General features: G+C 56.0%; 1 protein-coding gene across 3 annotated transcripts in view; it reads left to right on the plus strand.

Annotated features, from left to right (window-relative positions):
- The window catches only part of GRIK3 (glutamate ionotropic receptor kainate type subunit 3), a 229682-nt gene that overhangs the window by 156186 nt on the left and 49325 nt on the right, over positions 1–24171 (plus strand). For 2 of the 3 annotated variants that reach the window (XM_019430223.2, XM_019430222.2), the window contains exons 4-9: positions 616–797; positions 3234–3287; positions 12859–13032; positions 13623–13766; positions 19025–19132; positions 22236–22349. In XM_019430223.2, coding sequence (XP_019285768.2) covers positions 616–797; positions 3234–3287; positions 12859–13032; positions 13623–13766; positions 19025–19132; positions 22236–22349 — 776 coding nt within the window. Of the gene's footprint in view, positions 1–615; positions 798–3233; positions 3288–12858; positions 13033–13622; positions 13767–19024; positions 19133–22235; positions 22350–23666; positions 24010–24171 lie in introns of those variants that run through there. The other variant, XM_019430225.2, reaches the window with a different exon arrangement.

Below are 24171 nucleotides of genomic sequence, written 5' to 3' on the forward strand. Positions count from 1 at the left end.
AGCGATTCCATTGAGCCTGGAAAAAATGGGTCGGGTTTACTGAGGTAGCCTGTCCTTGGGTTGGGGGACACAAATACCACGTAGGCTTATACAGTCCCAACAGTAGTTGGTACAGAGGAGCCTGGAGCCTCCACTTGTGCCACATCCTGGAGGCAGGTCCCACGCTTCCCAGTGCTGCAGGTGGGGTGATGAAGAGGGGTGGTCTCGGGTCTGGGCTCCGTAAATCTGTATACCCCCTTCTAGTTTAGAGAGGAGCGGGTAGGTGTGGTCAGTGGGAACTTGCTGTCTCTCTGTGCCTACTTTTGGATCTGCACGTGTCGTATGTGTTTCTGTGTCTGCACACGCCCTTATTTACATATGTGAACAAGCCCAGGCGTATGTCCGTATCAAAGTACGCATGTCCATGTAAACATGTGTTTGCGTGTGCACAGCCCGGTGCCTGTGTCCGGACACATAACCGAGTCCGTGCACATGCACGTATCTCTGTGGGCCACGCGTCCACGTCTGTGTGTGTCCCCAGACCTGTGGCCGCAGGCGTGTGTGGACACCCGAGATGCCCGCAGCTGTGTATACCTGTGTGCACACATGTGTCTTTTGCACCCCGGGGCCTCCCAGGGCTCATCCGACTGCAGGAGCTCATCATGGCCCCATCGAGGTACAACATTCGCCTGAAGATCCGCCAGCTCCCCCTTGACTCCGATGACTCACGCCCCCTACTCAAGGAGATGAAGCGGGGCCGTGAATTCCGCATCATCTTCGACTGCAGCCACACCATGGCCGCCCAGATCCTCAAGCAGGTGCGTGAATGCGGGCCAGCCGGAGGGATGGAAGGCATGGTCGGGATCTGCCTGCCACGTCCCCCAGCCTTCCCTTTCCCACACTCGGGCGTGACACCGGCCAGAGTTCGGCTGGACCCCAGCTCCGCTTCCTTCTGGCGATGGGAACCGGCCTCTGCGAGCCCGTTCGAGCAGCAGCAAAAGGGACGCAGTGCGGTCTTTAAGCTCTGGCTTGGTGTGAGGATGGAATGAGACCAGGGTTGAGCCCAGCCTGGCACCCGGAGGGTGCTGTGAGAATGCTAGCTTCGGTGCCATCATTGCAGGTGGGGGTCAGGGCGTGCCACGCAGGGCCTGAAGCCACACAGGACAGAACATTTCAGGAGGCACAGAGAGGCCTCGGGGTCGCGGGAAGAGCCCCAGGAGTGCCTCACCGCCTCTTCCGTGATGAGTTCCCCGTAGCCCACAGCACTTGGTGTTACTCTTCCTATCACTAGGTTTATTGAAGTTCCCCGCACCATCTGCTCCTCTTTGCAGTGACAGTGGGGGAGGAAAGTGGCTCTCGGTCCCGGATGGGCCTCTGTTCCTTCCCAGACGCAGCCTGGCATGGCATGCTGGGAACAAGAGCAGTGTCTGCCAGCTGCCTAAGAAATAAACAACGAAATCGCCTACAACCCCCTTGGAGGGTGCTGCAGCTGAAACCCAAAACACTCCAATTTGAGCCAGTGCTCTGTGTAAAAGGCGATTATATGGTCCCAGAACGTGTCCCTGGTGATAGAAGGAGGCATTCCGTGGGGCTCTATACTCATGACCCTGCGAGAGGCAGGTGGGGGGTCGGGGGGAGACATGGAGTGCAGGGAGATGGGCCCTGAGCTGGGGACGGGGCATTTTCAAGTCCGTGGGGGGTGGGGGGTTTCCGGTCTCAGCCTCCAGTTGGGCCTTGCCAAGGGGGTGCCCAAGCCTTCTGGCCGCCTCTGTCCTCCCCCAGGCTCCTTCACACAGCAGTTAGATAGCTAGTTTGAATCTTGCTTCTGCCCTTGGGTGTTGTGCGCCCAAGAGCGAGGGACCCCGGGGTCGTCCCCTCCTCTGTCCGTGGAGCCAACGATCCCTACCTCAGCCGGTGACAGAGGATTCTGTTGAGACAAGGCAAAGAAAGAGTCTAGCCCAGGGTCCGGTGCACAGTCGGCACCCGGTGTGGGGCATCTTTAAAGTCACAATGGATCTCTGTCCCAAAAATAAATAAAAAACGTTGAAAAAAAAATTTTTAAAAAAAAAGTCACAATGGAGGAGACCCACGCTCCCCAGAAGTCCCTTAACCCTCCTCCCGGGGCACCTGCCAGCGCTTCCTTCTATCACGGAGTAATAGAGACAGTCACGACCCCGGTTCGCCGAGTTACTATGTGCTGTGTCCATGTAGCCCCTCACTGCCACCCTGGGAGGTGGCAAGGATTATCACGCCCAGTTTACAGGTGAGGAAACTGAGGCTCAGGGGGAAAGGAATGGACCCAAGGTCATCCAGCCAGAAAGTCGAAATTTACTCCCCACATCTGCCTAACTTGAAAACATCCAGAATTAAAAGTGGAGATTTTGTGCTCAGCAGGTATACACTGCACCCCACAAAGGTAAATACATCCATTTACTGAAGCCTTTTCTGAGCCTTGAACCTGCTGAAGCAGGCTGTGAATCTCCAAGAGGGCGAGAGAATGAGTGACATTTTCCAAGTGGACTTGAGCCCGTGACATTTATTCCTCCAGAGCACTTTGTGGGCCCAGAAGATCTTTGCAGAAAATGCATTATGGTAATTATTATAGATGATAGGTTTCTAATAAAATACATAAATGTATACAATGCAGGCTTCATGGTACATGGTAATAATTCCAGCCGTGCGGGCTGCTTCGTGGTCAGCTGGACCAGGGAAGCCTGGCTGTCTCGGCCCCCCTGGGAGGCTCTCAGCCTAACCACAGCCCCTCCTCCTGAGGCCTGGCTGGAGGCTGGTGGGGGCTGGGCTTTCCCACACCTCTCTCTGGAGCCAGGACGATGAGCTCCGCCGGGTGGAGTCAAGGCACTGGCAGAGGCGGTCTGGGGCTGATCCCGGTGGCATTTCTCTTAAGTGTGGCAGGCCCGAGATGCTTACTGAAAAGCCAGACTACCGGGCCCAGCCCAGCCCTGCGGAATTCGGAATCTTTGCAGAGTATGGCTCAAGATTCTGCGTTTTAATCTGTCCCAGGTGACTTTCCCGGACACTCCCGTGTGAAACCCGCCGCTGTCTACCAGCCGGTCGTTGTCGCTTTGGGGAGGTGGTCTCAGAGAACAGCCCCCTCCCTGCGAGGAGCCAGACTCTCCCAACCCCCACCCCCACCCCCCGCCACCAGTCCGTCCAGTCCTCACCACTGGAGTGGAAGTGGGGAGGCTGCTTCTCGGGCATTCCCTGCAAGTTGCTAACGTTCTGCTTTCCCGCAGGCCATGGCCATGGGCATGATGACGGAGTACTACCACTTTATCTTCACCACTCTGGTAACGTACCGCTGGGTCATGGCACGGGTCGGGGTGGGACCCCCTGGGAGCAAGGTCAGCCTGGTGGGGACAGTTGCTGCAGCTAGAGCTGCCTTGCTTCCTGAGGCTCTAGGTGTGGGCCCAGGCAGCGGCACAGGGATATGTTTGTGGCCCGCCCACTTTGAGAAGTGACATCGTGTTGTGACCCAGGGCAGTGAGTCTAGACCTGCCCATGCGAACACAAGCCCCTCTGATTACCAGCCACGGCCTTGCCTCGGTTTCTTCGTCTGCGAAATGGGCACGATCATGGCCTCTACCCCCTGGGATGGTTGTGAGGACTAAATGTGCTGATTAAGTAAAATGCTGAGAGCGCTGCCTGGTTCGTGCAAAGAGCTGTGGAAGTATTAGCTGTTCTTACTATGGTGACCCCGGCCTCCCAGCCCACACGCTTCGCCTCGAATGTCTCAGGCCTCACACAACAACAGGCATTGCTACTTTGGATTTCTGTAGCATCCCCGCCGAAGCCTCCCCACTCACTGTCAGCTGGCCCAGCCCACCTGCAGGCTCCAGATGGGTCCTGTCCAAACTCCGAGAACATTTAGGGCCATTTAAACCCATTAGGATAATTAGTTGTGGCCTGAAATCAGCAGAATGAAGAGATCCCCGTGCCAAAGGGGCCCCAGCACCCAGCCGCCCTGCGTGGAGCCAGACACCCTTGCACCTCCCGGGGGCCCTGGGGGAACTGTTCCATCCAGCCTTGTTCTGGGGCAAGTGACAGCATGGCTAACCGTTCTGTCACTGAAACGAGCTTCTGCCATCTGCATCAGCCCGGCAGGCTTCTGTGTTCCTTCATCCATCCGGGACCCAGATAACATTCCTTACCCAGCACCTGGGCTCCGCTGAGTCTCTCCTGACGACTGGCACTGAGGCCCTGGCCTCAAGGAGCTCCCCTCCTGTGCGGTCTGCACCTCCGTGTCTAGGTCCTTCGGCAGGCTCGTGCCATCACAGGCCTGGACAGATGGCCGTGGGGCACAGTGCAGGGAGACACCAGGTACGGAGGGGCCGATGGAAGGTGGGAAATTCGAGGCCAGAAAGCAGATGCTTACGTTGTTCTTGAAGGATCAGTAGGAGTTCACCAAGGAGAGAGGGGAAGGGGATTCCACGGGAGAGAACAGCATCAGCAAAAGGCAAGAGGCACATTAGCGCTTCCCCGGATTGCTTGGGGCTGGCTCGCTCTGGCTGATTGCCAGACCCCGTTGTGTTCATCTCTTCGCAAATCCACGTTCAGCGATAGCACGTAGGTGGCTTGAAGTCAGTCATGGTGGAAGGAATATTCGGGCCACAGGAGCTGGCAAAGACTACAAATGACAGTTTTTAGCCTCCCCTCCCCTGAGAGCTGGTTATTAAGCGTTCGCCAGCACGCCATTTCTTATTCCCCTCCCTGCACCCCCACATACCCTGTGCCCGTGGCAGAGCTCAGGGGCCACCCTGCACATTCTCTTTTCTCAACGTTTTTTTTTTATTTATTTTTTTGGGATGGAGAGAGACAGAGCATGAACGGGGGAGGGGCAGAGAGAGAGGGAGACACAGAATCGGAAACAGGCTCCAGGCTCTGAGCCATCAGCCCAGAGCCTGACGCGGGGCTCAAACTCACGGACCGCGAGATCGTGACCTGGCTGAAGTCGGACGCTTAACCGACTGCGCCACCCAGGCGCCCCCCCTGCACATTCTCTTGATCCAGAGCTCAGACCTGGGGACGTGCCAGGAGTCACGCTGGGAGAATGGGATCCTGGAAACTGGAGACCGAGATCAGGCACCTTCTCCCGCAAGTCCCTGCTGGATTTCTGCCCACCCAAGCTGACTTTTCCATGCCATGCTGTATGCTGGAAAGTCATTGCAGGCTGGAGGATGAGGCCACCAGGTCTCCCATGTTTTCACCTCTGTTTGGAGCCCGGAGCGAGGCAGAGGAGGAAGGCTGGGAAGGTGTGGTGGGCACATTCCAGGGGCCCAAGGCCCTGTCCCCTGGCATGGCAGCCCCGTGCACCCCTTCCTGGGCTCCTGGGGTGCGGAGACCAACGTCCGGGCCCTTTGCCCTCTGGCCTGACTCCACCTTTCAGGCAACACTCTGGAGACGGCACCTCCCTAGTGACCCCAGTTTCCTTACGTTAATGCCATTGCCCTCCTGGGGGCGAGGCTAGAGGTCTTAGAGGGAGGCTCAGGGCAGGGAGTGCCCTGGGGTTTCCTCTGGCCCCAGACAGTGTCCACTTCTCTTTTGCATTTCCTTAATTCAAGCATCCGTTTACTCCCTTGTCCAGCAGCCACGTACAGATGCTCTCAAAGCCCCACGGACTGAGCAGGGCACTTAGGTGGGAGACAGTGTGCAGAGGTGGACCCAACACAAAGCCCACCAGCTGACAGGCTCCCTTCATGCACGTAAGGATCAAGCACTGCGACCCGTTCACCTGTACATCTCCGGTGCCCAGATAGTGCCTGGCCAGGCAGCAGGTGGCCATTAATGCCTGAATGAATGAATAACGACAGTACAAAGTAGAAAGTAATCAGTCAAGTTACCAAGACCCTTGTCATAGCCACGGTGAAGACCGTGGACTCTGGGGCCAGCCTGCCTGACTTAGAAGTCGAGATTCTTCCGCTTCCCTGGGCAAGTTACTTCACTTCTCTGTGCCTCATTTTCCCATCCACAAAATGGCCACAGCAACCGCATCACCTCATGGCATTGTTACGCAGAGCATTGAGTATGTTGAGTGCCTGATGTTTAATTAAGTACTACAGAAGTGTTAAATTGCTCGTGTTTTCTCTGTATTCAGCATCGCCCATCTCATGCAAAATTCAGAACAACTCTCCAAGGGAGGAACGATGTCCCGATTTTACAGGAGAGTAGAAACCAAGGCTCAGAGCGGCCACTCGCGAGAAAGGGAGCGGAGCCTGGATCTTTACCAGCTGGGGGCTGTCTAGCTCCAAAGGTCCCTGTGGAGACCTGTTGCCCTGAAAACCTGCACAACGTCATGGCTGGCCTCCCCTGGCCGCACACGGCAGCCATGGTCCAGGCACGGTGGTCGACACTAACGAGGGAAAATGGAGCCTCCACAAATCCCAGCCTTGCCCACACCTCACAGGTTCCAAAGCCCTTTCTCCACATCACTGGTTTTCCTCTTTCCACGGCAGAGTTTTTGCTCCCCGTCGATGGATGGGCAAACCTGGGACCGGAGAGGTTGAGTGGCTTGCCCAGAGTCTCACAGTGGATCGGTGGTGGAGGCCGTGGCTCCTGACTTCCGGTCTGGTGCACGGTCTCTCCAGCCCACTGCCCGTGCTCCCTGGGCCTCTCTGAGGAGCAGGGAGAGTCGATCTTTCCAGGGAGGAACCCTGCCGTACAAAGAATTCTGCAATTTGCAGCCGAGTAGGTGCGCGTGCGTGTATCAGGGGCTCTAACCAGCGTGTCTCCCGACTGCCCCTGGCCGCCTGCCTGCCAGGGCATCAGCCGTGTCCCTCGGGTCCCTCCGCTCCAGCCCACGTCCTGCTTCAGCTCCGGCTCCAGCCCCAGGATCCTCCTCCCGGCCCTGCTGGCTTCAGGGTCGGCCTCGTGATTCCACCTCTTTGCTGCCCATTGGTCAGTCGAGGCTGTATCGGGGAGGGCAGTGGCATTTGCCATTTCTCTCCTTCCCCTTAGCAAACCCACGTCACCAACTCCTCACCTCTAAAAAATTCTCCAAACTCGCTTCTTTCACGCAGAAGACATTTTAATTACCCCAGCGGCCAGTATCTGCGCCAGCCAGCTTTGAGCCATTCCCAGATAACCTCGCGTTAATCAGCCCCAGCTGAGCCCCTGGTACATGTCATGTGTAGGTAAAAGCCTGGAGGTGGAAGAAGAATTATAATAAATTAATAGATAAGCAATCACAATTAATGCCACTTCCCGGCAATAACAGTTATATCATGGGAAAGATATTTTCATCTGTCATTCCTTAAGGCAATGTTTTCCGAGCTTCAGCTTCTACCCAGTCAGACCCATGGGGTGCTAATGAATTAGTCTATTATGTTATGCTGAATGTTTCTAAAAGGTCCCTCGTCGACACTGAATTCGGCGTGTCAACATTTGGCATCGAGAACAGCAACTTTTTGCCAAGCGGCAAGGTTGCGCTCGGTTCGCCGTGCGTGGCACCTGGGGTCTCGGCGAGGGGCAGTTTGGACCAAAAATCGGAGCCGGACAAAGAGGCCTGTTCAGCAGCGCCCTGTCGTCACTGCCCTCGCGTCACAGGAGCGGGGACATTTGGTGCCAGGGGTCCTACCACACTTTGTACCCCGGGCTCAGGGTGACAGGGAGGGAGGTGACCCCAGCAGTGACCCCAGCTTGCTCCCTCCCAGGCTCAGAGTGTCAGCAGACCACATGCTACATCTTGTAGACTTGGAAGGCCCGATGCCACCAGCATCCAGGCCCCCACAGGGCCAGAGATGCCCCCTTCCCCCTGAGTCACGGAGGCCCTAATCTGATGCTTTGGCAATCCTTCAGGCCTTCGATATGAGGTTAGCGCTACGTCAGAGAGGAGGCTGTGCCTTGCCCCCACCAGCCTGTGCAGGGGCGGCGTGAGGAGGGCGCCCCCTGGGGGCAGAGCTCAGCTTCTCTCCTGGGGCCCCAGCAGTTCAGCTCTGGCCCCAAACTCCCTGTTCTCCACTCTGCAAAACAAAAGTGCTTCATCTTCCCTTACCTGCCTTCTTCAGAGGCGACTTGGGGAAGATCTCTTGATACTGAAGCAGTCTCCTTAAGGGTCTGTCCCTCCTCCCCAGGCAATTTGCCAAACTGCTCCTAACCTCCAGCGTCATTGAGAGCTCCCCCTGAGAGGTGGATGTGAAACACTAGTCTTGATCCCAGGCTCTTCCCAGTGCTGCTTGGGTGTCCAGAGAGCGGCTCAGCTGGCCGACCCTTCTTTCCACTTCGGGTGACAGGTGCATGGGGGAGACAGACATAGACACTGATAGTTGTCATCATAGGGGTGAAAGCCGAGAGGTCCCAGGGTAAGAGCGGAAGCACCCCTGACCCACTCTGTTGTGCATGTGTAAAGGAGTAGTCAGGGGAGGCTTCCTGGAAGAGGTGCCCCTTGAGTTGGATCTCAGAGAATAGCCCACCCAAGAGGGTTGAGAAGAGAGACATTCCAGCCAGAGGATAAGAACATGCACAAATGCCGGCACAGGGATGAGGAGATGTGTGATGGGGGCCAGCGAGGAAAGGAAAAGGGGAGCGAAAGTGGTTTGGCTCCTGAAACAAACATGGGAGGGGGTGGGAAGATAAGTGGGGCTGGCGGGGTGGAGAGCTTTGTAAACTAAAGAATTGCACTTTCTTCTGAGAAGGTAGTAAGGATCCATAAACACGGGAGTGAGGGGGGTGGATTGATCCATCAGAAAGACCCCTCTGTGTGCTGTGTGGACTGAGGGCTGGTCACAGGTCAGAGGGAGGGCTCGGGAGCTAGACTTCCTGGGTTTGACTGCACTGCTCCCCGGCGGTGAAACCTAACCTCTCTGTGCCTCAGTTCCTTCCTCTAAAATGGGGTGCCAACAACACCCTCCTTGTGTAAGGTGGAGATGCGAATTAAGTGGTGCCTGAGGTGTAAGATTGACAGGTGCTCGTAGCTATTAGCTCGTCGTGATTGTTTCTCTATTGCCAAGATGGGTAAGGCGGGAAGGACCGGACTCCTGTCTGCCCCTCACCTCCCAACAACCAGGGGCCACACCCCAGACTGTCCATGGCTTATACGTGCCCCCCCCCCCAAAAGCTCCAGAATCCATCCTGATGCATATTGTGTGTTTGGCAACCACCGGGGACAGCAAAGCCCGGGAATTTTTGAATAAGACAGACAAAAATGTACAACCAGCTCTCAGAGGGGAAGGGGGATGACCCTGGACTTGTAGTGCCTCTGATTTCCGTGGTGTGAATACTTCCACTGTGGCTGGTATTAAGCTCCCAATGTGATGTCACTGGACCCGCACAGGGACAGGAGGAAGTGCGAACAGTTAGCTCCCACGGACCCGTGGGAGCCAGCTCCAACACACCACTGAAACGGCCCCAGGTCCGAATTCTGCTCCGCCCTGTAAGAGCTTCGTGACCGCAGGCGAGTCGCCTGATGCCCCTGACCCTGCTTCCTCATCTGTAAAAGGAGAAGACGATTAAACAGCTACTTCGCAGGGGGTTACTGAGATGGGACAATGTCTTCCACATCAGGGCTGAGCGCAGTGCCCACCCTGGGCTCCCCACTGAGACTGGGGCAGGCACCCTCTGGCCAGCCCAGCGAGACCCCCTCGTCTGCTGAAGACCCAGCTTCGTGCTCCCACCCGACCCCTTCCCCGTCCCAAGTCCTGGCCGAGAATCAGCACCCTATTTGTTTGGGCAAGGCTAGGACTGACTTTTCTTGCTTGGTTCAAGTCTGTGCCAAACCTCCCTGCTACTCCCTACCCCTTAAGCCTTCAAAGGGGAAACCAACAGAGTGCACCCCAGAAGAAGCCCATTCTGGGGGTGCAGCGGAAGCAGCAGGAGTTTAGCATCAATTAGGGACATCTGGGAGACAGGAGGACGCCAGCACCATGTGGATAACCTGCTCCGTGGGCTCATTGTTCCTCGAGCCACCACTGAGTTAACCGAAGCTTGGACTGTGACGGGCTGGGGTGTTATTCCCGATGGCTGTGGCCATGCAGAGAAAAGTACAGCCCACGGGGTGCCCTGCCGCTCTCCCAGCACAGGATGGAGGGTCTGAGTCGAGGGACCCAGGAAAGAGGATGGACCGGGGTCAGGACAGAAGGCAGCTTGATGAGGGCAGAGCATGGAAAAGGATAGGCAGTTGGCCAGGAGGACCTTAGGACGCAGTTTCTCCTCTAGTAGGAAGGGGCCACTCTAGAGGATCATAGTGTGTTACATTTTCAAAAAGTAAAAAAATGACTCACGCAAATATAGGATAAACACGTATCAAAGATGGATTCCGTTCATTAACAAGGGAACCAGTAGGATGGCAACACTGTCTCCAAGAGCTTTTGAGGGATTGAGTTTTTATTTGGAGGGGAAAACACAGAGTAAGACAGCTCAGTGAATTAATGTCCTACAGGGCAATAAACCACAACATTGGGGTTTATCTTTCCAGTTGGCAAAGATCTCCAAGTTAGCCTTGAGTCTGGGCCTTTAATCAGTAGCTGAGAGTGAAGTCAGGCCCAGGTGCGTTCTCCCAGAGCATCACAGAATCCAGGACGGGCCTGGTCAGCGATGCTTCCCTACGACATTCCCTACGACATTCCCTTCCGCCTTATTTCCAAGTTTGGGGAGTTTTGCTTACCAGGATAGAACTCTGCTCCTCCAGCTACCACCTGCCACCTCCCTGCCCCTGCCACCTGCCACTTTTTCTTAATGCCTGGCTTGCCCCCCTTCCCCCACCCCCGCCAACCCCTCTGCCTCCTCGCCTCACCGGCCCACCTTGCCACAGAGCCGGAGTGCAGGGAGGGGCCGGAGCTGGGCCGCTCCAGGCACTGAGGCTTGTCTTCCTGGCCCTTCGGCCAGGGCCTACCCATTGCACCAGACCGGATGTGGCCTGGCCACGGACAGACGGGCTGACTGTCGGCCAGCTGCTCCTAGGAGGCGAAGGGTGAGAGGCCTGGCTTGTGACATAGGCAAGGGTGAGAGGCCTGGCTTGTGAGAAGAAGGCAGAGGTACTTCTTGAGTCCCAAGCAGAAAGACTCTTCTTTTTTATTGAATTCTAACTGACCTACGATATTATGTTCATTTCAGGGGCACAAGATAGCAATTCAATATTTTTATACATTACAAAACGGTCCCCACAGTAGGTTTGGTGACCGTCTGTCACCATACCAAGTCATGACCGTATAACTGACTGCATTCTCCGTGCTGCACATTACGTCCCCATGACTTACTTATTTTATAGCTGCAAGTTCGTATCTCTCAATCCTCTTGACCTATTTTGCCCGTCCCCCCACCCCCACCCCTCTCCCCTTCTGGCATCCACCAGTTTGTTCTCTGTGTCTGTGCATTTGTTTTGTTTTGCTTTTTAGATTCCACACGTAAGTGACATCATACGGTATCTGTCTTTCTCTGTTTGACTTGCTTCACTTAGCATAATGCCCTCTAGGTCCAGACACGTTGTTACAAACGGCAGGATTTTGTCTTTTTTTTGTTTGTTTTTTTTATGGCTGACTTACATTCCTCTGTGTGTAGACACCATCTTCTTTATCCGTTCAGCTGTCGATGGACACGTAGGTTGCTTCCACATCGTGGCTACTATAAGTCATGCTGGAGTGAACACAGGAGTGCACGTATGTTTTCAAATTAGGTTTTTTGTTTGCTTCAGATAAATGCCCAGAAGTGGAACCCCTGGATCATAGAGTAGTTCTGGTTGTAATTTTTTGAGGAGACTCCATACTGTTTTCCACAGTGGCTGCACCTGTTTGCATTCCCACCAACAGTGCACGAGGGTTCCTTTCTCTCTGCGTCCTCGCCAACGCTTGTGGTTCCTTATTTTTTTGGTTCTAGCCATTCTGACAGGTGCCAGGTGAGGGCTTGCGGTGGTTTTCATTTGCATTTCCCTGATGATGAGTGATGCTGAGCACCCTTGCATGTGTCTGTTGGCCATCTGGATGTCTTCTTTAGAAAAATGTGTTTTCAGGTTCACTGCCCATTTTTAATCTGGTTTTGGCTTTTGGTGGTGGTATTGTTACTGAGTTGTAGGAGTTCTTTATATATCTCGGGTATCAACGCCTTGTCAGATATATAGTTTGCAAGTACTTCTCCGGCTCAGTGTTTTCATTTTGTTGATGGTTTCCTTCACTGTGCAAAAGCTAGAAAGGACTAGTCTATTTTTTATTATTTTTTTAATTAACATTTATTCATTTTTGAGAGTGAGAGAGACAGAGTACGAGCAGGGGCGGGGCAGAGAGAGAGGGAGGCACAGAATCTGAAGCAGGCTCCAGGCTCTGAGCTGTCAGCACAGAGCCTGACGCGGGGCTTGAATTCACGGACCGCGAGATCGTGACCTGAGCTGAAGTCGGATGCTTAACCGACTGAGTCACCCAGGCACCTCTAGAAAGGACTGTTTTCAACTAGTCTTTTGGGGGCAGATAAAATAATTCCCTTGGGCTTCCCTCTGGGTAACTTGGAGATGCCCAGACCCAGTGCTCTTTGTGCTCCCAAAGTGGGCTCCCCCATCGTTGGGAATGACGATGATGGCCTTTACCAAGCTCCTGTGATGTTCTGGGCTGGGCCTTTATGTGACCTGTTGCACCGGGTCCTATAAAAGCACCACAGTCCCCATTCCGTAGATGAAGAAATTGGTTGAGCCATCTGCCAGAGGTCCGGCCATGAGTATGTGAAGTCGGCCAGCAGGCAGAGGGTGTTCCCGTCAATTCCACATCAGTGCTCCTGCAGGTGCTCTGTCACCTTCACCGTTGAGCCTCCCCCCTGCAGAGCAGGGCTCTGCTGGGAGATGCAGCCTTGGGCGGTGGGGCTCTGAGTGTGGGATGGTGGGGGGCGGGGGGGGGGTGGAGCTTACAGCAGCCACACCGTTATTTACTCGAACCTCTCTCCGTCAAGGATCTATATGCGTTAGACCTGGAGCCCTACCGCTACTCAGGGGTGAACCTGACAGGGTTCCGGATCCTCAACGTGGACAACCCCCATGTCTCGGCCATCGTGGAGAAGTGGTCCATGGAGAGGCTGCAGGCGGCTCCCCGGGCAGAGTCCGGCCTGTTGGACGGAGTGATGATGGTATTCCAGCCAGGCGGGTCAGATCCGGGGTCTCCCCTTTCCCTGTCCTTCTCTCTCCTTTCCCTCTTCTATCTTTTCTTCCTTCCTCCCATCCTTCTTCCCTTCCCTCCATCCTCCCTATCTCTTCTCCCCTCCCACCACTTCCCTTCCTCAGACCTTAGACTAGGCTCTGGGAACACAAAGGAATCAGACACAGTCCCACACCAAAGGTGGTAGTGGAGGCTTGTAAACGGATTGTTTCGGAGCGCGGGGATAAGGACCCTCGGCTGTGACCAGCCGAAGGCTGGGGAGCGGGAAGAGGAGAAGGTGTGGGCAGGGCCTAGGGGAGCAGCAGGAGCGGTGGGATGGGGTGAGAGGGCCTAGAGGGAGAAGATCTGAGCTGCAGAGGGTGGGAGTTGAGTGTCTGTGGAACAGCAGGGACACCCAAGTCTGGCCTTCGCTGGGGGCGTGGACGGGGTCACCGTGGGCCTTTCCCTCACCCGGACCCCTTGTGTCTGGCGAGGGAGGGGAAAAGGGACAGAGCAGATTGGGCCGAGGACTCTCGGGGCTTGGGATCTGCTCTCAGGCAGGCTCCGGGCCCTCCCCTGCAGACTGACGCGGCCTTACTGTATGACGCCGTCCACATCGTGTCCGTGTGCTACCAGCGGGCACCCCAGATGACCGTGAACTCCCTGCAGTGCCATCGGCACAAGGCCTGGCGCTTTGGCGGCCGCTTCATGAACTTCATCAAGGAGGTGAGTGTTCCCCTGCACCTCCCCCAGCCAGGGCCTCCCCCCACTGCCCCTGGGGATCAGCATGGGGTCAGCAGAGCTGCAGAGCAAAGGCCCGGGTGTGGGAGTCAGGCAGAACCCATTTCCGGTCCGCACAAACCCGGCCTCAGTGCTTCTCCTCTCTGAGCCTCAGTTTCCTTGGGGGGAAAATGGGCCTGACGGGCTCGTTCTTACAGGGGGGTTGAGAGGCAAAGGCCCTGGCGTGTAGGAGGTTCTCCGTGGGCGGTCAGCACGGTCAGCAGGACCTGCGTTGGCTTTCTGATGCAAGACATGAGGGTCTCTGCCTCGGGCTGTGTGACCTTGGGCAAGCTAGAGAACCTTGCTGAGCCTTGATTGGCTCATCTGCAAAATGGGGTACGAAGCATGCCCAGTCACAGGGATGCTGTGAAGTGAAGATGAGACCCCGTGTGGAAAGGGCTCAGGGCGGTGCCAGGGCAGAGGAGGCTGGGTAGATCATAATCAGCCATCCAAACTCCTCTTTGTGTCGTGGGCCCTCTGGGACTCTGCTCTCCTGGCATCACAGCGGCTGTGAAGAAGTCCCATCCGTGGGGCTGATTCAGAGGAACCAGAGAGCAGAAATCCATCCTGCTATTCAGATGACCATTGAAACACGTAGTGCCAACGGATAATTTCGAAAGACTCTCCGTCACCATTGTCCTTGTAAGCTGTGGGTGGCAGTTTACCATTCCCATTTTACAGGCGGGGGAAGCTAAGGCCGGGGCCAGGCATCCTGGCTGCATCACGATTAGCTGTGTGCCTTCAGGTGAGAGGATTAACGTTCTGATTCTCAGTTTCCTGGACTGTAAAATGGGCATTAAGAGTCCTTACCTCCGTGTTGTTTAGAAGACCGTGTGAAACTGGACGCAAAGCATCTAGCCCAGGACGTGGGCAGAGGCAAATCCCAGTGACTGGTGGAGGAAGACCGCTTGGGGACGAGATCCGGGCAGGGTTATCCTGGGTCAGAAGGAGTGACCACGTCGAGGCAGCACGGAGTGCGGCGGGGGGAAGCCCTCCAGGAGGGCTGTGTAGACGATCTCTTTGTAGCAATCACAGTGGACCAGAAATGAGGCAGGCTGCCTTGAGCGCTCATTCATTTATTCAGCAGCTGATTGTGGTGGGCCCTCTGGGTGCCAGGCGCAGAACCCTGCACTGGGATCCAGTGGGGCTGAGACAGACAAGCCCCCGCATTCCCAGAGCTCCCAGCCTAGGGAGGGGGCAGACACGAAGCAAGCCCTTGCATTCAGGAATGTAATCCCACGTGCAAAGGAAGGCAGCTCCAGGAGGGCCAGTAACAGACCCACCACCTTATTCTCAGTGGACAGTTAGCTTTCCCCCAAGTCCCGAGGTCACCACCACCACTTGGGAACAGCGCTAAAAGGAATGGGGACGGGACATGGGCTGTAGTTTGATGCACATGCCTGTGGAGTTGTCTCTGCCTCTCCCAGCTGTGTGCCTTCACGCATGGTCCTAGATGTCCCCAAGTGTCCGTTTCCTCTCTTGGCAGATGTCACCCCACCATCATGGTGAGGGAGGCACGAAGTCCTTGGGACCAGCTCCCTCATGCCTCGAAGGGGGTCCATCCAGTGTCGGATATTTTGGTATAAGAAGACCATGATGGTCCCTTCTCATCCAGCCCCTCAAAACTGCAGAGGAAGTCTGATTGTCCAGCCCTGAGCAGGCCTGCTTGGCCTGAGCGATCACCGGCTTGTTCTCGGGGAACTCTGAGACCCGACTCTCAGCCCCCTGTGCCTCCTTCCTCGGCAGGCCTCCGACGGAGTGGTCAGAGGCCAGCGTGAGGGGGTCGGTGACCCGAGCCACGACCCTGGGACCCTTACGAGCCAAGCAAAAGTGGCTTTGAAGCTTAACCACTTTTTAGCTGTGTGACCTTAGACAAGCTACTGAATGTCTCTGTGCCTCAGCTCTGTCTCTGTACCCTGGAGATTTTCCTAGGGTTGTTGCAGGATGAGGTGGGTGATGGTGTGGGTGAAGCACTCAGGACAGAGCGTGGCAAGAGCAGATGCTGAACAGATTGGCTGCAGTTACTGTCCTCACAACTGCCATGACTATGGGTTCTTCTCCATGCTGAGTTTCCAGCTCACGAGGATCTCTGGGCCACATAGCTTCGGGGACCTCCACCCTGTCTACCCCTCACCCGTTGGAATTTTTGAGGCTCAGTGACAAAACCCTACAGGGAGCAGATTCGTCACCACCCGCCCCGTAGAAAGGGGCCCCTTCTCCCTCCTGGGGCTGACTGGCCCACACCGGTGTACTTCCTGTTTCCTGGCCGCTGCCCCAGTGAGTGGCCCTCACCACTCACACCCTTACAGAGCCCTTTCAGAAACACGTTTGTGCCACCTGCATTTGAGGGTGGTGGAGACGGAGGCCCCGAGCAGCCGCGTGGCTGGCCCACAGTGCCACCTCTGCCCGGGACCGGGACCCCAGTGCCCTGCCTGAGCCCAGCACAAGTCTTCCCTCAGACCATTTCCAAGTTGCCCGTCTCCTTCTCTGACTGCATGACAGTAAATCATTTTAAAGACTTGGCATTTCCGAGAGGAGCTGGAAAATACCAGGCCGGAGTTCAGAGCGTGTGAAGCATCTTTCATTTAGCGAGTCTTGAGCGGTGGCTGGAAGGGGCGGGCAGGCCGGGAAATGTCACAGGGAGGAGCTGCCAGTGGCTCCTTGCCCTGGCCCTGCCCACCCGCCCACAGACAGTCCGTGCCCCCCTGCTGGCATTTAATTCCTCCAGAGCTGACAAGGGGGAAGCTTCTTCAGCGCTCAGTCCGCTCCGAGTGCAGGTTGAAGGCACCTGCTGTGATTTCCCCTGGGGGCCAGGAGATAGCCTGAGGGTGCAGAGGAGGGGGGAGCCAGCCAGCCGGAGGGGAGCTGAGCCTCCCTGTGAAGTTATAAACAGTGGTCTTCACCTTGTCTGATCTTTTAGTCTCTGTCCCCAACCCCGTTTCCAGCCCCCCAGGCTCTGTAAGCCTCCCCCACTGAACTTGGGCATGGTGACCCCACGCTCTTCAACTCTGTTCCTGCAGACCCGGATTCTGCCCTGCAGCACCATCCCGTGCAGCTTTCTATAGCTCAGCCCCTCTTTGAGCCTCTGTGTCTATGATCCTAAAATGGGGGCGACAGTGACACCCACCTGGCAGGATTGTGATGAGACAAAGCACATTCAGGAAAGGGGGTTAGTTAGCCCTCTATGACAGGATTTCTACTGAGGCCTCAGGCCCTGGCCCAAGCCCCCAGCCTTCCTCCCAGCTAAGCACCAGCCCTATAATCCAAGGGAGAAATAATACCATATAGCACTTAGCTGGGATCGTAGATGGCAGGCACTGTGCTAAGCACTTTATACATCTTTTTGAACACCTGTGAAATAGATCATTTTCCCCTTGCTGAAGCTCAGAGAGGTTGGATCACTTGTGCAAAGCCCGCATTCTGTCCAACTTGTCTTAGAGCTTCCCGGACCCCTTCCAAGCCCCGCCCCTCTGCCTCGGTCGGTCTACCGGCTGGCTCATCTGCACACTTACCTTGGGGCCTTAGAGCTGCCCAAATGCTTGGAGAGCCCACGGGTTTTATTTTGGACTCCTGGGATCCATGGTCCCGTGAACTTGGGTGTCCAGTTCTGAGTGCCAGTGTGTGCGCCAGGGACATTCAGCCGGGGAGAGGCCCTGGGGCCATTTTCAGAGCCTGCAGGGGGTCATGACCCCAGTGTGGTTGGGAACCACCTTGGCAAAGCAAACATTTCCGTAATCAGACCTTCCCCCGCCCCCATGTTCTCTGGCACCTCCTTCCCCAGCCTCCTCCAGCCCAGTGGACTGTGTGAGCTCCAGATTTCCTCCCCCACCTCCAGCCTGCAGCCTCCCTTGGTTCCCAGGACCTCCAGGATGGATGGGTTTGTTCTCCCAGACACAGAAAGCCCGTTGGTATTGGGGCGTTTACACGTGTGCTGGCTGCCTCCTACCTCCTTGGAGAAGGGAGAGAAAGGACGGGGCTCCAGCCTGAGGGGTGGGGCCCTGGGACCCCAGCTGCAGCGCGGAGCTCTGACCCCCTCTGCGAGCTTGGGTGATGCGCCTGGCCCTCCTGGCCTGCTTCCTGGTCTGTAAAATGGGAATCGTGACCTCACCTGGCCCACCTGCAGGGCTGCTGTGGAGGTTACATGCTCTGAGCGGTGTGAAGTACTTTGCAGGGATGCATTGGGTCCACAGGAAAGGTATTTTCTAGAACGGAGTCAGCAAACCTTTCTTGCAATGGGCTGGATAGTAAATATTTGGGCTTTGTGGGCCAGATGGTCTCTTTGTAACTATCCAGGCCTGAGGCAGCAGCTCCAAAGCGGCCAAAGACAATAAGTAAATACATGGGTGTGGCTGTGTTCTAATCAACTGTTTACAAAAACAGGCCGCAGGCCTATGGGGCACCAGCTGTAGCTTGCTCACCCCTGATCTGGAAGAGTGGGACTTTCTCAGCTTGGGTCCTGCATGTTCTCTGCATCTCTCTCTGTGTTAACGATGTTAATGACAATACACAAAAGTGACCATGAGCTCAAGGGCTCGGGTGGTACCACGCACTGTCCTAAGTATTTTATGGGCTTTATCTCCATTCACCCCCCGTGGCGTTTTGGTACAATTATGAATCCTGTTTTGTAGATGAGGAAACTGAGGCAGAGAGGTGACCTAGAATTCCTAAGTTTGCACAGCTGACTGCGGTTGGAACCGGCATTCTGACCCCAGAGTTCTTAACCTTGACGCTCGTGGAGCTGGGGCCGGGGGCGTTGGGGGTGACTTCTCGGTCTCCTCCTGCTCTACTCCAAGCCTCTGGTCTTACCGCCAGGGCTGGCTCAGCCCCTTGGCTTTTCCACCTCTGGGTAGGTGTCACCTGCCCCAAGCCGCCCGCCTGCCTCCTCCTTGCCCCTCTCTAGGGACCTGACACGGGCTTCCCCTCCTCTTTGGCTTCAAGGCGGGGGCTCATTTGAGTGCGTCTGAGATCGATGTTGTACACGAGAAGGTGCAAATGTAAAGCTGGCTAAAGAGCATAATAGAATTTATGGAAATCGCTGGCTCGCACCACAGCCCGAGCAATGATGGAGGTGATTATTAATTAATCATGGTCTTGGGGGAACAGTATCAGTGCAAAGAGTAATTAAAATGAAGCATTGTACAGTTGTACCGAATGATGATTTATGAGCCCGAGGAATTGCTGCTCTGCCCTCTCCCTTCCGGCAGGCTCAATGGGAAGGATTAACTGGACGGATTGTTTTCAACAAAACCAGTGGCTTACGGACGGATTTTGATCTGGACATCATCAGCCTGAAGGAGGACGGCCTGGAGAAGGTGTGTGGGCTCAGGAGAGGGAGGGGACAAGACCTTGGGGGCTCGACATGACCTGGCATGGCCTGTGCCCTGGCCCTTTGGAGAACATGGAGGCCTGGTCAGACTGGAAGGGTACAGAACCCAGTGGCCTGGCCGTGGCAGACACCCAGGCTATCGCCCGGTGAGCAAGGGCCACCGGGGATGCTTAACTGGAAAAAGTCATGAAAGGCTGGGGCGGGGGTGGCGTGCAGAGGGACAGACCCGACTTTGGGTAACAGAAACTCTAACCACCAGGGGGTGGCTGCCTGGGGAGTAGTGAGCTCACTGTCACTGGAGGCATTTAAGCAAAGATTAAGCAATATGATTGCTTGTCTGGGAAATGCAGTTGGTTCTTATCCTTAGAGAGAAGTTGAAGCACATGAATTCTGATCTCACTCTTGGTTTCTAAGGTCTCAATGATTTCAGGGGGTTTTGATGAGAAAGCAAGCCCTTCTGGGGCCTCCATCTGGCTACCATCAGACGTTTGTAAATGAGGCCAATTCTCCCTGGGAGCCTTCTGCATATTCTGTCCAGTCAGGCTGCTGGCCTGGGGAGGAGATTCAACATTAGCCCTAATTCTCCGAATTCCTGCGACCTCAGGACCAGGGGGTCAGCCACACCCTCTCCCACCAGCCTGGGAGTGGGGTGAACAAAAACCTGGAAGTTGGGGAGGGGCCAGCTTGGATGCCTCTGAGACTTCAGGATGGCTAGATTCCTCTCCTCTCCACCCCTGTCTGCCATTGATCAGGACTCCCTCCCTTGGATTGTTTTAACACTCGGCCCTGGCCTCTCCACCTCCACCCCTGAGCCTGCAGCCATGCTCAGTGTATACACACACACACACACACACACACACACACACACACACAGCTTCCCAAAGCACAGCATGGTCTCCCCCACCAGTGCCGAGTTAAGCTCCAGCCCCTGACTTGGACTTTTATGGCTCTCCGAGAAACAACCCAACTTGCCTCTCCATGCCCAGCCTCCACTGGCCCCAGAACATTCCCTGTGGTGCAGTCAAACCCACTCCCTCTGGCCCCTCCTTTGGCTGAGTGATGGCCCTGGCTGTGGAGGTGGCCTCTGTCTCCTGGGGTCGCTCCCTCAGGCACAGACGTGGCTCTGGCTGGGTTGCAACCTGTGGCCAAGTTTATTCCGCCCACTCCTGAGTGTCCCACAGACTAATGGGGGCTCCTGTGCAGGGGTGGCCAGGGAAACGCCACCTTTCCTCTGCATACAGCATCAGTCCCTTAGGCACAGGCGCTGTGGCCTCTGCTCCTAAGATCAGGGAGACCGGTTGGTCCAACCTACTCGCACCACAAGGTCTCGCCGGGCGGTATGCCAGCTCCTGTTTAAACTCCGGCAGTGCCTGGGGGTGGGAGGGTAGGGGGTGGACCTTCCTTCTCCAGCAGTATTGCTGCAGTGGTTTTCACTCAAGTGGCATCTCCTTTCTGCTCTCTCAACTGTCCATCTCTGGAGATGGCCTACAATTCTAAGGATGGCAATTAGACCCACGTATGCCCGTGTGACCGGCTCCCATGCCCGCAGCAGACGTGAGTAATGGGATCATGAGAGCTCTTTCCATCTGAGCCTTCTATCACAGCATCCCTCTTCCAAGGTCAGAGTGACGATAGCTAACACCCAAGAAAAGCCCTCCTACTATATACCCGGACAAAGGTTGACCTGCCTCCTCCAGAGGCTCCCGGTCACAGCCACAGGGAGTGGTGGGCAGACAGCCTGTAGAGGCTGGGTCCTCCTCCGTCCTAAGTGTTCTCGCCTCCCCAGGACTCCCGGGATCTAGCCAGGCGTGCAGTGGGAAGTCAGTAGGTGCTTTCTGGGGTGAGGGTTCCAGCTGCTCAGGAATCACTGGACAGGTGTATGGGGCACCCGGGTGTACTGCTAGGGACCCCTCATGGGCTGGGCCCACTTTGAGGCAGTCTGCCTGTCTCTTCTCTTGGCTCTAGGGGGTCTGCGTGGACAGAAATCCTGCCTGGAGAGGGTGCTAAGTCCCCACACAGCCGCCCTGCCTCTTGTATCATCACTTCTGTTTGCTAAGCCGGGTCATAGCTGATCCAGCCAGCTCCAGCCGGTGGCTCTGGGAGGATTAAGGCAGAATTACCCAGGCATAATTACATGTCTGTCTGCTATCTGCTTTGCACAGCTCTCTTAATGGGATGTTTGCATTTGGCCTCTCTGTTTAATTGATTAAGTTTCCCGAGTGCCCCCCAGCTAGGCCAAGGACACAATGGGCATGCCAAAACCTTCCTTGAGGGAGGGGACCTGAAGGGGAGTCGGGGGAGCTGGGCAGAGTGGGACCTTCACGAGGCCCGAGGCAATGATTGGTAAACTTGATCTTCCCTGGCGTCCTCCAGCCTCAGGCCTGATAGCAACTAGGGCACCGTGGAGAGACAGATTATGCCACCTTGGCCAGGATATCCGCCAACTTTAGAAGTAAAACCACAAAGCAAACTGCCTTCAAACCCAGCAGCAACCAGGCCCGCAGTGAGGGCCCTCCGCTCTCTGGTCTGCCAAAGACCAGCTCCTGCCCAGCCTGCCTTCCTGCATGGGACACATCTCATCACCCATTAACCCAGTCCGAGAATGTTAGGTGAACATCCCCCTTGCTCCAGACCCTGTTCCGGGCTTTGGAGGGTGTCCTGGCCCCGGGAAGTGGCACCAGGGCAGAGACCCAGTGAGTGAGCAGCTGGGTGCCCCGCGTCTTCCCCAGGAGGAAGGAGGCCCACCAGGATCAGAGTGGCTCTGTCCTGGGGTAGGACTGGCCCTGACCCAGGACCCCTGATTTCTTAGTGTATCTGTTCCACCCCAGGCTGAGGTCCCTGGGCTGTTTTTACACTCCCCTTCTCCTCTGCATTTTCCCCTCCAGCCAGCAAGGGGGAGGTGATGGAATTCAAGAGACTCCACATCTTGGGCACCTCCTCCAAGAAGAAGGGAGGCAAGAAGGTTGTCAGGAGTTAGCTCACAGCCTGTCAGCCGTGACGACAATGCTCACCAAGAATGGGAAGGAGATGATGGCCTTGTTGGCCGTCTGAGGACTCAGCCCCTTTTCTCCGTCTGTCTGTCCATCCAGGTTGGGGTGTGGAGTCCTGCGGAGGGGCTCAACATCACGGAGGTCGCCAAAGGCCGAGGCCCGAATGTCACCGACTCTCTGACGAACAGGTCCCTCATCGTCACCACCGTGCTGGTAAGAGCCTGCAGCCCTGTGGGAGGGACTGTGTGAGCCAGGGACGGGCTGAAGAGGCCCCTCCGTCGCCCCACCCAGCCCAGACCGGGCACCGCTCAGGGGGCTGCTGAGAGGCTGGAAGATGGGGGAGGTGGAAGCGCTGAGGGTCCCTCAGAAAGCCCTCGGCAGTTGGAGCACAGCAGCTCTGCTTGTGGCCACAGGCCAAAGAGCCCAGGGGGTGGCTTTCAGAGGCCTATTCCCAAAGGCAGAGGGGGCTGGTCCTCGTGCCCGTCTGAGAACTGCTTGGAAGCCGATCTTCGGAGACCTGTGTGTTTGCATTTATCCCCCTGCCCCCACCCACCCCTGAGCCCAAGCACGAACCACGAAGGGGTAGAAGGAAAGAGGTTAGCCTGCCCTCTGCACCAGGACTGAGGGTCCACCTCTTTACCTCAGTTCCCGAGGAAAAGGTCCTTCTCAGTGGCCCCCCCAGCTCTGGTGGGTACTGTGGCCACACCCAGAGAGCCCAGTGGGTGCCGGGAGCCCACACACATGCCACGGTCCATGGTGTCCCATCCTGAGAGCTCTCCTCTGTGGCCACTCTACATGTCATCCTCCCTCCATTCACCAGGACTGAATAGCACCTCCTTCTTCTGACCCAAGGAGTGGCTCTTGGCATCTCCCAGGCTCTCTGCACCTTAGAGCTCAGGGTGGGCAGAAGGGCATACCTCCGCCACTGGCCTCTTGACTCGCCAGTGCTGTGCCCTCTCCACTGCACTGGCCCCTTCTGGAAGGCCTCCAGAGCATCCACAGACTCAGGGCCCACCCTTTCAGAGACACAGCACTGCTCTTGGGGACCCAAGCTGGGCCACACTGGGGACAGGATCACAGCCTGGTGGATCCTGACCAAAGACCTTTTGAGGACGATTCAGGGAGCTTCTCCTTATATTAAAGCACATACAATACGATACAATAAATACAATATGAAAAAAGCAAATCCTCTACAAAAAAGAGGGCTCAACCTGGTTTGAAGGGCTTGGATAAAATGAGGCTGCCCCAGGATGGAACCTGGGAGCGGGGCTGGGCACTGGACCTTCCATGATGCCAAGATGGGGTGGCCGCACCTGCTTCCCGTGGGAGGCAGCTGAGCCGGGCCCCGATGAACGGTCCTGTGTCCTCTCTCTAGTGTGATTCACCAGACGTATGCTTGGTGGCCAAATGGTGGACACCCCCAGGCAGGAAGGGACATAGGAGTTCAGCCCCATTCTCCCAGTGAGCAGCAGACACGGGGACACCAGCAGCTTCTAGAGAGCAACTATAGCCTGTGGGTCTCACCTCCAGTCTTCAGGGTCATGACCGTTGACAGGATCCATGTTAAAGATGATGGAGTCCTAACCTTGGTTCTGGACCTACTGCCGACAGAGCCGGATCCAGGATGAGAGGGCTGGGGAGACACCTGCCGTGCAGGTTTGGGGATGAACCCCCCTGTCCCAGGCATCTTCCCCAACACCGTACATCCTGCCTGCCTTTATTGATTAAATTGTTGTTAACTAAAAAAATATAAAAATCGGGGCGCCTGGGTGGCTCAGTGGGTTAAGCTTCCGACTTTGGCTCAGGTCATGATCTCACGGTCCGTGAGTTTGAGCCCTGCGTCGGGCTCTGTGCTGACCACTCAGAGCCTGGAGCCTGTTTCAGATTCTGTGTCTCCCTCTCTTTCTGCCCCTCCCCCGTTCATGCTCTGTCTCTCTCTGTCTCAAAAATAAATAAACGTTAAAAAAGAAATATTTTTTAAATATGAAAATCAGACTGCTGAGACCAGGAAGTCAAAAGATTTGATCAGGAATGA

Source organism: Panthera pardus, unplaced genomic scaffold (genome assembly GCF_024362965.1).
Source record: "Panthera pardus isolate Hobbes unplaced genomic scaffold, ASM2436296v1 HiC_scaffold_11, whole genome shotgun sequence".
In the NCBI taxonomy this organism is placed as follows: domain Eukaryota; kingdom Metazoa; phylum Chordata; class Mammalia; order Carnivora; family Felidae; genus Panthera; species Panthera pardus.